Source organism: Microtus pennsylvanicus, chromosome 11, assembly GCF_037038515.1.
Source record: "Microtus pennsylvanicus isolate mMicPen1 chromosome 11, mMicPen1.hap1, whole genome shotgun sequence".
In the NCBI taxonomy this organism is placed as follows: Eukaryota; Metazoa; Chordata; class Mammalia; order Rodentia; family Cricetidae; genus Microtus; species Microtus pennsylvanicus.
The window spans coordinates 69201097-69215515 of NC_134589.1; the positions used below are offsets into that span (position 1 = coordinate 69201097).

At 47.4% G+C, this 14419-nt stretch overlaps 1 protein-coding gene across 9 annotated transcripts in view; it reads left to right on the forward strand.

Moving 5' to 3' along the window:
- Window positions 1-9558, forward strand: part of Tcf7 (transcription factor 7) — a 30086-nt gene extending 20528 nt beyond the window's left edge. Inside the window, exons 4-12 of one of the 9 annotated variants that reach the window (XM_075992691.1) lie at window positions 67-178; window positions 1054-1144; window positions 2720-2812; window positions 3906-4025; window positions 4652-4814; window positions 4926-5033; window positions 5528-5576; window positions 7796-7839; window positions 7965-8020. In XM_075992691.1, coding sequence (XP_075848806.1) covers window positions 67-178; window positions 1054-1144; window positions 2720-2812; window positions 3906-4025; window positions 4652-4814; window positions 4926-5033; window positions 5528-5576; window positions 7796-7818 — 759 coding nt within the window. In that variant the 3' untranslated portion in view covers window positions 7819-7839; window positions 7965-8020. Of the gene's footprint in view, window positions 1-66; window positions 179-1053; window positions 1145-2719; window positions 2813-3905; window positions 4026-4651; window positions 4815-4925; window positions 5034-5527; window positions 5577-6636; window positions 6710-7795 lie in introns of all 9 variants that reach the window. The other 8 variants (XM_075992693.1, XM_075992695.1, XM_075992689.1 and 5 more) reach the window with 8 other exon arrangements.
- The last annotated feature ends 4861 nt before the right edge of the window (window positions 9559-14419 follow it).

Sequence of the window (14419 nt, forward strand, 5' to 3'; positions counted from 1 at the left end):
CCCCCACACTCTGTGTCCCCCGTCCCAGAACACTCCATGTTTATCAGACTCCTGGTCATTTTTCAGCATAACAAGGCTGGCCAGCCCCCACATGGCGTCCCCCAACTTTCTCCACTCTACGAACATTTCAGCAGTCCACACCCCAACCCTGCACCTGCGGACATCAACCAGAAGCAAGGTATGGGATGGGGTGGGAGAAGTCTATTGAGGTGGGAACTTGTAGCCCACCTGGCTTCTGAGGTCCCATAGGCTGGCCCACATTTTATAACAGTAGATGCTGGGGCTTTGCAAACCCAGGGCCCAAAGAAAATGACAGAAAGGAACCAGGTGTAGTGGTACACACCACACCTATAATCCAAGTAGTTTGGAAAGCAGAGGCAGGGGATTGAAAGTTTGAGGTCAGCCTGGGCCACACAATGAATTCCAGACAAGCCTGGGCTATAAAAACAAGATTCTGCCTTAGAAGGGAATTTTAAAAAAAGTTAGAAACGGACTGAATGCATTGCTGCAGCTGTAAAGCTTGAGCCCTTTCTCCCCCAGTGAGAAAATAGAAAGTGGTGGTTGTGATGGCTGATTCACCTCAGCCTCAGCCAAAGTCATTCTGAAATCCACCATTGTCAGCTGTGGGAAACCTGCTGACTCAACCTGGGGCTGGGTGGAGCCCTGGCTCTTCAGGCCAGGTTGCTCTAGGCTAAGGGGCTGCCTTCTACCCAAAGAGCCAGGCCATAGTCCTAAGCAAAGGCTCCAAAGACAGTGCCTCAGGAATTGGTGAGGTCAGACCTCATTCCTGAGTGACTCCAAGCTCCGCCTCTGTCCAGCCAGTGTCCTAAGGCAAGTCACTAAGCACCTCTGTCCTTGGTCCCTTTTGCTTTGTCAGAAAGTCCTTGTTATTACCCCAAGACAGTTTTAAACAAATCAGCTGATATCTGGGCCTCTGGCAAAAGGAAGTGGGATCTTAGAAGCCCCTGTAGAAGCTCCAAGGTACAGTAACTGCTGAATGTCCTAACTTCCCACATGAGGGTGGACTGCTTACTGAGCCCTTTTCCCCTACAGGAGTTCACAGGCCACTGCAGACCCCTGATCTCTCTGGATTTTACTCTCTGACCTCAGGCAGCATGGGACAGCTCCCCCACACTGTGAGCTGGTAAGTGTGGCCCAGAGAAAAGGGGGCACTGTGTCTGCCCTCCCCATGCTCCTCCTTTACCCATCTTATCGAGACCCGAGCTGCCAGCTCTGTAGCCAGCAGTTTTAGCCTAATCTGGCTCTGGGCTAGCAATTCTTAGGACTGTGAGCATCCCTCACAGGTAGTTTGACATACTTCCTCTAGGGAGCTAGGAAAGCTGCTGCTGGTCTCAACCCTCCAACTAAATTCTTCAGAAGGTGAGACAGAAAAGTTGGATATGTACAAGGAATGTATAAAGCCCCACCAGGAGAGGCTACTGCCTCTCAGCAGCGTGGTGAGCAGACAGGTAGCTTCCTGGTGGCCTCAGTGCTACTGCTGTAGACACCAGGCAGAAAGGGCAATATGAGGAACAGGGTCCTTCTGGTCTCTGTTTGCTTGAGCCACACTCCTGACCAGCCTACTGGGAAAGTCTGCTAAGGCTAGACCAGGCCCGACTGTGGACCAGTCTGTTCTCAGCTGGAATTGGGTCTCAAAGGGCCCCTTGGCCTGCCTTTTACTCATTAGCAGTGTGACATGAACAGGTCTCTAATCAGTAGCAGGAAAGGCCAGACCTTCAGCCTGGGCCTACTGGCCCTGTTGTACTTGCCCATCATCCGTGATCAGCACTCCTCCAAATATTTCCAGATTGTTTGCACAAAGTTCCATTCTACCCCATGATTACCCCCAGGACCAAGATGGGGCTCAGTGCTCAGCCTGATGGTGCCAGGCCAGTGCTCTGAACAGGCAACTCCCTGGACAGCTCCTAAGTCCCCTAGGCCTGAAGCTCCAAAGACCAGGAAGTCTGAGGATATTCACCAGCTGAGCCTCTGGAGAAGGGTATAGGCCCAGGGAAAGAAAGCTCTATGATCTTAGCTGCTGCCAGGTGAGACTTGGGACAGTTTCACCCCCTGCACTGGGTCCTGAGACTTGGGACAGTTTCACCCCCTGCACTGGGTCCTGTGTGTGCTGGGAAGGAATCTGAGTGCCAGAGAAACACTGCTGAAGCTGACTGTGACCTTAGATCCCTGACTTTCAGAACAAAGTCTGTTTAGTGGACACCAGGCAAGAAGCCAACAGTTATGGGGCACTCTTAACACTGTCTTGACTTGGGACTAAAGGAGCCCAGAGAGGCACCTCACTCACCTTGGGACTCCTAGGCTTTTGAGTTGAAGCGGCTGAAGAGATGGCTAAACAGTTAAGAGCACTGGCTACTCTTCCAGAGGACCAAGGTTTGGGTTCTAGCACCCACATGGTGGATCCAGGGGACCCAGTCTCATCTTCAGACTTCCTAGAGCACCAGGCATACATGTGGTGCACAGACATACATGTAGGCAAAATAATCATACATGTTAAAAAAAATAAACATAACGAGTTGAAGTGGGCAGATTGGGACAGAAGAGCAAATCAGACAGTGTCTGTAGAGAGGGCAGATACCAGCTTCTGGAAGGCTGGTGGATGCATGCAGCACTGTATGAGTCCCACCACACAAGGTACAGAAGTCCTTCCCCATGTCTGGCTAGCAGTCAGACGGCTAACAGCTGTCTCTCCCAACCACAGGCCCAGCCCTCCTCTCTACCCCTTGTCCCCTTCCTGCGGATATAGACAGCACTTCCCTGCCCCCACTGCAGCCCCTGGCGCCCCCTATCCCAGGTGAGTCCCCTATCCCTGCAGCCAGGCTCCTGCTTCCTGTTGCCCAGGCTTCAGTGCCCACACAGGGCTATGTTCAGGCCAGTGCTTACCCTGTGTTAGTTGTCTGTCCATTTGTCTGTCTGTAACCTTTGAGTCCCATGCTGCTCTGTACCTGAAGATACAACTAGAAGTCTTAGTTCAAGCCACACTGAACAAAGCATCCCAGAGCAGCCAGGACAGCAGTGCATATGTGGTTAACTCAGCTCTATTGCTCAGCCTGCTGGGGTATCCTGTGAGCTCTGCCCAAGCCAAGGCAGTACCCTGGAGGTTGTGTCCCTAGCCTCTGTCCTTCAGAGCCTGCCTGCTCAGGGTTCTTACATCTGGTAAGCAGCAAAGGGCAGAATAGTCTCCACACAAGAGGAAAGAGGTGTGTGTGTTGGGGGGAGGTGGGTGTACATATGCCCCTTCATTTAGCTCATTCTCTAGTGACAGACCCACTGTCAGGCATGCTATGGCAAGGCATTCAGCAGCCCATGGTAAGACGTAAAGATTCAGCACCAAAAGCTGAACTGAAGACAAGCCCCAAGAAGACCCCAACCAACATGATGGGTCAGAGAGGATTATGGGAAGGCAATTCCTAAGAAAGGTGGACAGGGAGGCTGGAGCTGGCTGGGAAATGGGGCAGTGGCTGGGAAAAGGAGATCAGGAAGATGGAATGAGAGATGCAGTTAGGGGTGCTTAGGTAGGGTTTTAAAAGCCCCAAGCAGCAGCTTGAGGTTTATTCTGGTGTCAGGGAGACTTGAGCTGGAGTGGGCTAGCAGCAGTCCTTTAAAAAGTCAGTCTGTTGTGTGGAGAGGAGCCTGGAGGAGCACAGTGGGACAGCAGAAAGGCCCACAGGCTCCTGAGCGTGTGGACAGGGACAGGATTGATAACCACCTGAATAGCACATATGTGGGTCTTCTGCAGTGTCCGCGCATACATATCTGTGTACCCTGTGTCCAGGCCAGTGAGTATAAGGTATCTGTCAATTGTGTCCTCTGTATAGGGACCTCCATACGTGTTCAAAGTCTAGCCCAAATTTCTGGTTTAGTGTTGCCTTTCCTCCTACCTCCAGGTTCACCCACCCGTCCTTGATGCTGGGATCTGGTGTACCTGGACACCCAGCAGCCATCCCTCATCCGGCCATTGTACCCTCCTCAGGGAAGCAGGAGCTGCAGCCATATGACCGAAGCCTGTGAGTTAAAACACAGGCTGGGAGGAGGGGACAAGAAGGTGTGAGCCGGGCAGGTGAGCAGAGTGGTTTGGTTAGCCAGGATGTACAAGCCTCCTACCAGGTTCAAGGTCTTCTTCTTTGGCATCTAAAGGCCTGTAGGGCCCTGCCAAGCTGTCCTATGGCTCTGGCACTGACCATCGCTGTGCTTCGTAATCTTCAAAAGCAAGAGTAGGTGGGGAAGGGATAAGGAACAAAACTTTTGTTTGAGCCAAGAAGGGAGGGGTGAGTCTGTGTTTTCCCCACTTGGCTGTGGTATTTTTGAAAGGAACAGTTACATTCTCTGCTCACTAATGTGGGGCAGTTAGAAGATTCTACTTAGAAACCGCTACAAAAAGAGTGGTGGAGCTAGGTAGTGGTGGCACACACCTTTAATGCCAGCATTTAGGAGGCAGATCTCTGGGTTCAATGCCAGCTTGGTCTACATAGTGAGTTCCAGGATGGTCAGGGCTACACAGAGAAACCTTTTCTCAAAAAACCAAAAGAAGCAGAGGGGAAATTGGTGACATCAGGTAATGGTCACTGCCAGGGCAGGGGTGGGGGTGGGGTTACTTTCTTTCCAAGTAATATAATTTGATTGTGCACCCCAGGAAAACACAAGCAGAACCCAAGGCAGAGAAGGAGGCTAAGAAGCCAACCATCAAAAAACCCCTGAATGCTTTCATGCTTTACATGAAGGAGATGAGAGCCAAGGTCATTGCAGAGTGTACACTCAAGGAAAGCGCTGCCATCAACCAGATCCTGGGTCGCAGGGTGAGGCCATGGGCAAGTGGGCTGGCAGGGATTGCCCCCAGTCCCTTTCACCCTGGTACAGCTTCCTAACTCTCTGGTGCATCCCGTCCACCCCGCTTCCTTGTTTTGCAGTGGCATGCACTATCTCGAGAAGAGCAGGCCAAGTACTATGAACTGGCTCGCAAGGAAAGGCAGCTGCACATGCAGCTATATCCAGGCTGGTCAGCGCGGGATAACTACGTGAGTGGCCAGCACTATACCACAGGGAGCGGGGGACACCTTTGAGATACCATACCCAAGGCAACAACCTCAACGTGGGAAGGGGAATTTTTTTTTGTCTTGATGGTACAGGCAAAGTAACTCACAGAGAAAGAGCCCAAGACCTCCCTTGGCTATTCAGAAGAAGAGAGAAAGCTGAAGCGACTTCCTCTAAAGGCAGTTCTCCACTCCAGAATACATTCATTTGTATGACTGCTGCCTAGTATCTGGTTTGGCCATGTGAGGAGGGGAAAGAAAGGGCCTAGAAATCCCTCCTGAACTCATAGGGGAGATCAGTTTGAGCGAGGAAAAGACTCCTAAATGTACCCTATCTGCAGTAGCCTTGCAAGAACTACAGCTAAGGAAGAGGAGCCCCAATATAGGAGAGACCTATTGACCTGGAATCTCAAAGGCAATAGACTGCAGATATCCCAATGTCCACCTCCTAGAACCAACCATCTCTCTTGTTCCTACAGGGAAAGAAGAAGAGGCGGTCAAGGGAAAAGCATCAAGAATCCACCACAGGTGAGGCCTTGCTTGCTTCAGTAGTAATAGAGGTGCCTCTCTCCACGTTCCTATTGTAAGAGTAGCCTCCTCTGGCCCAGAGGGTGGGGTGGAACACTCAGCCAGGAACCTTCAGGGCCTGAGCTCTCTGCAAACAAATCTGCATCTCTGAAGTCTAATTCCATGCAAGTAACAGTTTTAACTAGGAACAGACCAGCAGAAGCCAACTCCATAGTGATACAACCCTATGCCACCTTTGCCAGCCCTGCTCACAGCTAGGTTTCACCAAAGAAGCTAATGAACTGATTATATGGTTCCATGTCTATAGCAAAAATGTCAGCCAGGACCCAATATTAGTCACAGAGCCTGCTGACAGGTACCTGGTGATTTCTCCATCACTAGTTCCCATTTCTCCTGGCAGTGGAAAGTGCCGCAGAGAGCCCAGATAAGCCATCCTGCTGCACGCCTCATTCTTGTCCCCAACTCTGATTTAGATGACAGTCTATGACATTCTCAGCTGTGTTGCCCCAAACAGGAAAGCTGGAGCCTAGGATTGGGATAGGACAGGAAAAAGTCCTCTCGTCCTGTGTCTCAGGATAGGAACAGGTCCTTCTTTCCATCTGTAAGTGTGGAATATTTTGTATAAATATGCTGTACCTTTAGTCTTATTAGGAATATGGACCAGAGGGAGATGGGATATTGACGACAGTGAGGAAAAACTCTGTTAAAACATGCAGGTAGTTAGGGGAAAGGAACAGACAGCCCCAGAATAGGAAATGCAGAAGCCATGCTAGAAGGATCAGTCAAGGGAAAGTAGCATGAGGACTTCCTCCACACTCCATTCTTCCCACTGACTCTTGCCCAACTGGGTGACTGCCTTTTCTCATACTTTGCTCTGGGTCCTAAGGCTTCCCCTGGGGCCAGCTGTGCCATGGAGAGGTCCATTCTGCCTGTGGGGGCTATGGGGTGTCTGTGACTGGCTAACACTGATGTTACCTCTTCTTTCTGGGCCCTGTTCTGCCCTGCTGCCTGCCTGCTCGCCCTCTGCCCTGTTCTGCCCCTCTGGCATGGCTGTGAGCAGACCCTGGCTCGCCTAAGAAATGTCGTGCTCGCTTTGGCCTCAACCAGCAGACGGATTGGTGTGGTCCGTGCAGGTGGGTTTGTCCCCACCGTCATTCTCCCTTTGCTTCAAGCTGCTTCCCTTAATGCACATATTCTGCCGGGTCTGCAGCCCCTCCTTTGGTTCCTCAGTCCCCTAGCAAGCCCTGTAGAGAAGGAAACCGCCTCCTAAGAATATGTCTGACCACTGAACACAGACAGTGGAGATAACTAGTCAAGGTGGAACGAGCAGAGAGGGAAAGACAGCATTCTAAGGAAAGAAAGGCATATGCAAGTGGGTGGCTTGGGTACTAGCCAGGTTTACGAGGTCCTCAGAAAACAAATCTGTCACACTTAGGTGGCCTGAGCCTCTACTCTTAGCCTCAGAGTGATTAAGGTCCACAGACTCCCTCATTTCCTTAAAATGAAATCCCTGTCTAAGAAAAGCAAGGTGATGGTATCAGAGACTTCTGGAAATAGTCTGATCACCAGGAAGCTGTGTGCAACTTGCCATCTTGTACCTGTTAACACTAAAAAGGTTACAGAGGCTAGTGGAAGAGAGATATCATAGGGCAAAGAGAAAAGAAATATGGCATGTGTGTGTCTGTATGTGTGTACATGCTCACAATGGAGACTCCATCCCTAGAAGAGGTCCTATACCATCCATTTGTGCTGTTCAAGACAAACTATGGCTAGGGATTGGTATACACCTGTAACCCTAGCACTCAGAAGGTAGAGGCAAGCCAGAGCAAACTGCAAACTGTCCAGAGAGCTACAGTTGTAAGAGCTACAGTCACCAAGCACTTCTTCCACTAGCCTGGCTGTGAGAACCAAGATTGTCACAAGCATCACAGTCCCTTGACTCCTAATCCCTGCAAGTATATATGGAACAGAAGCTCAAGGACCCAAATGAAGATAGTTCTCCTGGAAAATAGGAGGCCTACCCACAAAAGGTTCCACTTGCCACCTTGTGGCTGTTCTACATAATTGCACTCATCCTCGGTCTGGGCCAGGTGGGGCTGAAGGAATGGACATAGTTTCTGGGCCTCGGAGAGAAAGGACAAAGTGGTTAGCCAGGCCAGTTCAAGGACAGCCATTTTCTAGTTGTGGTGTGTGACTATGGATTCACCCTCTGTTTACAGATAACTCTCTTCACTATTCCTAGGAGGAAAAAGAAATGCATTCGGTACTTACCCGGAGAAGGCCGCTGCCCCAGCCCCGTTCCTTCCGATGACAGTGCTCTAGGCTGTCCCAAGTCCCCAGCTCCCCAGGACTCACCCTCTTATCTTCTGCTGCCCTACTTCCCCACAGAACTGCTTGCTAGCCCAGTGGAGCCAGCACCAACATTCTCAGGTCACTCTGCAGCTGTCACTCTTCCAGCTCCTGAGTCCCCAAAGACCCTCCACAGCACCCTCCAGAATACACAAGTACAGCAACAGGAACCTCAGAGGCAGGCAGCCTAGCACACACAGGACACCTGGCTTGCTCCAGGGGCCCACCCCTAACTCAAGAGGAGGCAGCAAGACCAGATCACGGAACTGGTTAGGGGTCCTCTCCAAGTGCTGAAGATTTCAAAGGCTGCTTAAACTACTCCCAGAACTGGAGGCCATCAAGTCACGTGGTAGGGATCACATCTGTGCAGCTGTATCGTCTCCCAAAGGGCATCCTGGTACCTATGGTAGCCATACCTTTTCTTTTTGTCATGCCTTGCTAGCTGGATGCCCCTACAATTTTTTGGTTTGGTTTGGTTTTTTTTTTTTTTTTTGCTGCAGGTCAGATGAGCTGGACTGGCGGAGTTCAGCTGCCTTCTCTACAAATGCCTGTCCTCTGCCACACCTTCTCCATGCCAATACTTCTTGGACCAAGAATACCTGCTTTATCACACAAGATGATTTTGTGGTTGGTCACCAGCCACAAAAGTCTAAATAACGCTTCTCTCTTAAGGAGCAGAGAAGCTCTGTTTACAAAGAACAGCTGCTGTTCATAAGCTGGGTCAGAGGAAGCTTCTTACTGTCTTCCCAGGAGCTTGCAAGAGGAGGAAATGGTATAGGTTAGGTTTAAGGTCTTTCAGCCTAGGCAACAAAATAATACCAACCCTACCTACTGGTGGACAGTACAGTACTCAGCTTTAATTAGAATGACTTGGAAATCTTTCCTGAGAAACTCACCAGCCTTAGAAACTATAGTCAATAAATTGAAGTTGGCTTAACTCCAGTGCGCACCCTTCCCAGTGCCATTTCCAGGCTCATCTATGTCAGCTGAGTCACAGCTCCTGGGCAGCTGTGGGAGAGCAAATCCCAAATCCCCCAACCGCCAGAGCCCATCTTTCAGCATTTAGAACTGGCCAGCTTCAGTTTCTCTGTGGGGCTGCAGGAAGGAAGAGATGTTACAACTAAAGCAAGGAGTCCATAAAACCTCTCGTGGTGGGCATGGTTCTTTGCCACATTCTAGAAACCCTTTTTGAGCCAAACTTAACCCTGAGCCTTGAAAAACAAGTTTTTTTGTTTAACTTTTTTTAAAATTCTTTTCACTGTATATAGCCTGAATCCAAAGAAAGGGGGCTACCAATATATTCTACACACCTTTAAAAAAAAAAGCGCCTTAGTTCCTACTTTAACCACTGGTTTCTCAATCCAAAGATCATGTTTCTAGTGTAGTGTGTTACAGTGTTGAAAAGATTGCTGGAATGTGGTGGGTCACACCTCTAATCCCAATACTTGGGAGGTAAAGGCAGGTGGATCTCTCTGAGTTCCAGGACAGCCAGAGTTGTATAGAGAGACCTTGTCTCAAAAAGGAGAAAAAACCTGATGTAGTATCCAAAATATTTTTGTATTAACGCATTATCATAGAAAAACTTTTTTAAGCAAGAGAATAAAGATACTTTTTATTGGGTTTGTTTTTCAAAGCCTGACTAATAAGCTGATTCAATTAACAGTGCCTTCCTAATGCTCCTTTTCTTCTTAGCTGTCACCAAACATGGAGTGTATTCCCTGTGTGTACAAAGATCCCAAGACTGCCAAACTGCAAAAACCAAAAATCACTCTCAGCATTTCCTACAGGGGCTTGGTCCTGATCACCACAGCTAATCTCACTTTACAAGCTCTACTCTTAATCCTTTGACATTACAATCAAGGCAGGCCAGCAGGCCAGCCTATTCCCCAGTACCTCTGCACCCAATGAGTTGCCATCCAGACACTGGAAAGTCCAACCTGAAATGTATTCTGAATCTGTTTTCCTCTAAGGACAGAGAGAAATGATATCCCATTCTGATTTCAAGGGAAATAAGCAATCCACTGACTTTTTAAAAATACTTATTTTTACGTATGAATGTTTTATCTGCATGTATGTCTTAATGCCAGAAGAGGGCATCAGTTCTCTATAACTATAGATAGTTATAGTGCACCATGTGGTTGCTGGGAATTGAATTCAGGACATCTGCAAGAGCAGCCAATATGTTCTTAACCACAGAGCTATCTCTCCAGCTCCCTATACACAGACTACTTACAAGGACTGCCTGTTAAGGCACTTTCAAGCATTTTCTACCAGTTTTATAGAAACCTCTGAAGTCTGAATAAACATCCAAGTCCTACCATGTTATACTGTGCTGCTAACTTCTAGAGCTCTATCATGAATGTAAATGGTATCAACACCACCTCAGGTCAACCATTAGATAAAAAGTTTTCAAGGACAGCCACCAGACCATTATCCTGAATTGCAGCTTTCAGTTCACGGAACGTCATTTGGATTTACATCCCAAAGTATGTAGACCACTAGAAACTGCAGTCCTGGACTTTTACCTCTTTTGGGAAGGATACCAAAAATGACCAGACAATCTTTAGACACCTGTCCCACTTTAAAAAATTCTGCTCTGGCTGTAGGCCCAGTCATCCCCCCCCCACCTGGATGCGGGGTGGGGGTGGGCCGACAAACTACATCCTCACCAGGTACAAGTTGGGATTTTTTTTGTATTTGATCTGGTGTGTCCTTTAGAATACACTGGATACACGAACAATACACTCTTTGTAGGGTGCAGGGCTGGTATGTGTGGCAGCAGGACACATTGGCAACTTTGTTAGGATCAGAACAACTATTTAGGAAAACAGACTCCAAACAAAATCTGAATCCTCCCAAATCACAACACTACATTCCTGAGACCTGAGGAGGTCTTAAGGACTTGAGAATGCAAACCTAATTCAACTTCACATGGCCAGCCAAGAACCAACCCAATTTTCAGAGACATTAGAGAACAGGATATCCCCCTAATCTTTCTGACCCATTCCATGACAACTGGCATACTTAAGACTTCCCCGTAGACAGGGTTTCTCCGTGGAACAGTCCTGGATATTCTGGAACTAGCTCTTGTAGACTAGGCTGGCCTCGAACTCAGAGATCCGTCTGCGTCTGCCTCCTGAGTGCTGGGATTAAAAGCATGCACCACCACCACCGAGGCCACCCTGCAATCCATTCTTAACTGCTCCCTCTGCTGCAGCTGTTTCCTATCCTTTGTTGAGTGGACACATTGAGAGTTGAGCCCAGCATGCTATCAGGGCCTTCCTGTACCTGCCAGTCTGAAGGCACAAGTTTTCCTCTTTTCCAAGCTCAGTGACAACTCTCTGAGCTACACCTGTATCTAAACTCCCTTTTGGCTGTGAAAGTGGGCTCTGAAATACTGCCTTTCTCTGTCCAGGGAACAATGAAGAGTGATAGAAAGGCCTAGCCTAAATAGAGAGAAACGGGACGGCACTTCACGTTCTGTTCTCCTGCATTTGTTCCAAGGAAAACAGAAGGGACAAGAACTGCAAAGCCGTATCAAATCCTACTTGTCAAGCCAATGTGTCAAAGAATTCAACTAAGATGTCAAATTAATTACATAAAGCTGAGCTGGCTTTTCCCTGTAGTTAGAAAGGCTATCTTACTTTTCTTGAGTCTCTTCAGATCTTTCCTGATGTTCCCCAGGGGTTCCAGTCCTGTAATCCAGTACTTGGGTGGTGAACACAGAAGAAAACAGTGATACACACTGAGTTGGAGTCTACCTTGGATACATGAGGGAGAGGCAGATAGGATGACATCTGGCAGTAACCAATCTGCCAACCCCTTCCTCTTTGCATTTATCTTTAATCCCAGCACTTGGGGGGCAGATGTTCTTGGTTCCTGGTTTGGGGCTGTATGTAGCTCCGTTAGGTAGAGGACTCACCTGACATACACAAAACCCTGGGTTCAAATACCAAAGCCATGAGCTCCTTTGTTATCATTCTGTGCCTAACTCATGTACTTTGTGGGATTTTTTTCACTTCTGATCCTTATACAGGAATGCATGGAACAGTACTGCTCCAAATTCTGGATCAACTATCATTAATAAAAAAAAAAAAAGAGAGGAAAGGCCAAAATCACAGATAACCTTTTTAACTTGTTCAGGGCCATGCAGGCTCAAAGCAGTGGAGGCAAGACTCCAGCGTCAAGTGCCACTTCAGGCCAGTGTTAGAAAAAGGGAGGAAAAGCCAGGCAGTGGTGGTGCACACCTTTAATCCTAGCACTCAGAAGGTAGAGGCAGGCGGGATCTGAGTTCAGCAGAGTCTACTGAGCAAGTTCCAGGACAGTCGGGGCTACACAGAGAAACAAAACAAAACAAAGAGTAGAAATCATACTGAGACTTTTGGGCAGTTAAGAGCTCAGCTCCTTGGTAAATGGGAAGTCTAATACAAGCCAATATATTATATAGTGAGACTCATATCTAAGACAGAGAGCAAGCAAAAAAGACTTTTTAGGTTATAGTTTTCAAAAAGTCAAGGAGAGAACACAAACTCATTTTCTCTGCCCGCTCCATCTTTGGAATACAGATAATGTCCTTACTCCTGCCCTCACAATTCCTGGGTTTACTAATTAACAAAGCAACAAAGAATGAAGTCAGATGATGTAAACCACCCCCATTCCAGTCACTGGAGATGCTAGGGTAAGACTACTATGCCCATGAATTGAGAGATCAGCTTGGGCCACACATCAAGACCTGGCATTTGTCCCTCTTGCCTCAAAAAAGGCTCATAGACAAGCTCTTTTTCCTAGTAGCTGACACCTGCTTTATAAACATGGTATATATCAGCAATCCTAGAGCTTTAGTGAAGACTTGGGCTTTTCCTGGCACAAGCAGGACTGCTGGGTAAATGTGCTTACTATAGTAATAACTGGCAAGTGAGACACTTCTGGCAACACTGAATGTTGTTACCTTCCTCACTGCACCAACACAATAGGGTGAGGCATATTTCTTAAGATTAATCACAGAGAACAATGCTGTTTCTAAAAGAATTCCAGATAATAAATATCTTAAACTTTTTGGGCTGCTTTATTTTCACAGATAGTTTTGAGAGAGAGTGTGTGTACGCGCGCGCCATGTGTGCAAGTGGCAGTGCAGGAATTGGTTTTCTCCATCTTTTGACTTCTTGGGGATCAAACACAGGTCAACCAGCTTGGCAGCAACTGCTTTCATCTACTCAGACAATATATTTTTATTTATTTTTATTTTTTCAAGGCAGGGTTTCTGCGTGTAGTCTTTGCTATCCTGGAACTTACTATGTAGACCAGGCTGGCCTTGAACTCAGAGATCCACCTCTGCCTTTTATCACTACTGCCCAGCTATATTTTTATATTTTAACAAAGGTTTCAAATTCAAATCAAAGAGTATCTTACACTAAAGAAGACAGAACCAGTCTGAAACAGGATTATAACATTCGTACAGCTTTCTCTCTGTAGAAGGGGCTGGAGAAATGGCTCAGAGGTTAAGAGCACTGGCTGCTCTTCCAGGGGTCCTGACTTCAATTCCCAGTAACCACATGGTGGCTCACAGCCATCTATAATGAGCTCTGGTGCCCTCTTCTGGCATGCAAGCATACATGAAAGGAATGTTGTATACATAATAAATCTTTTTTTAAAAAAATGAGAAGAGCCAGGCGGTGGTGGCGCACGCCTTTAATCCCAGCACTCGGGAGGCAGAGGCAGGCGGATCTCTGTGAGTTCGAGACCAGCCTGGTCTACAAGAGCTAGTTCCAGGACAGGCTCCAAAACCACAGAGAAACCCTGTCTCGAAAAACCAAAAATAAATAAGTAAAAAATAAAAAAATGAGAAGATAGCTCAGATGCAGAGCACTTAGCATGTACAAGGCCCCAGGTTCAAAAAAGGTTGTACAACAAAGTACCATAAAAGGAAAGCTAGAAATAATGGTTGAACAGTTATGTCTTAGGAACTAAGCAATGCATAAAAGGGGGAGGCACAAGCCAACAAGACGGCTCAGTAAATAAAGGTGCCTCCTACCTAGTGTGACAACTTGAGCCACACAGGTGGCAGGAGAGACTCTCAAAGTCATTCTTTGACCAACACAAGTGTGCCACGGTGCATACACCAAGCATGCATGTACACACATAAAATTAAAATGTCATTAAAATATTTTAATGTAAAAAGAAAAAAGGACTAAGCATTGGTTTCAAGTAATCGCATAACTGCTAACAGTCTCCAGTGAAAGACAAACCACCTAAGATTCTTGTCAACTAAAAATGACTAAACTTAGTTCATTTAAGTGAAGACACATTTACATTCACAAAAGCAACTGTTTACTACCTATTGCATTACTTTTTATTAAAAAGCATCTTGCACTTCAGGATGTCTGTTTTCTGAGTTTTGCCATACACTTTAATGCTAAAGATTAAATTACTTTTTACATGCAAGTAGTGTCTTTCCCCATGTAGGAACAATGATGATAAAAAGATGACATACCACA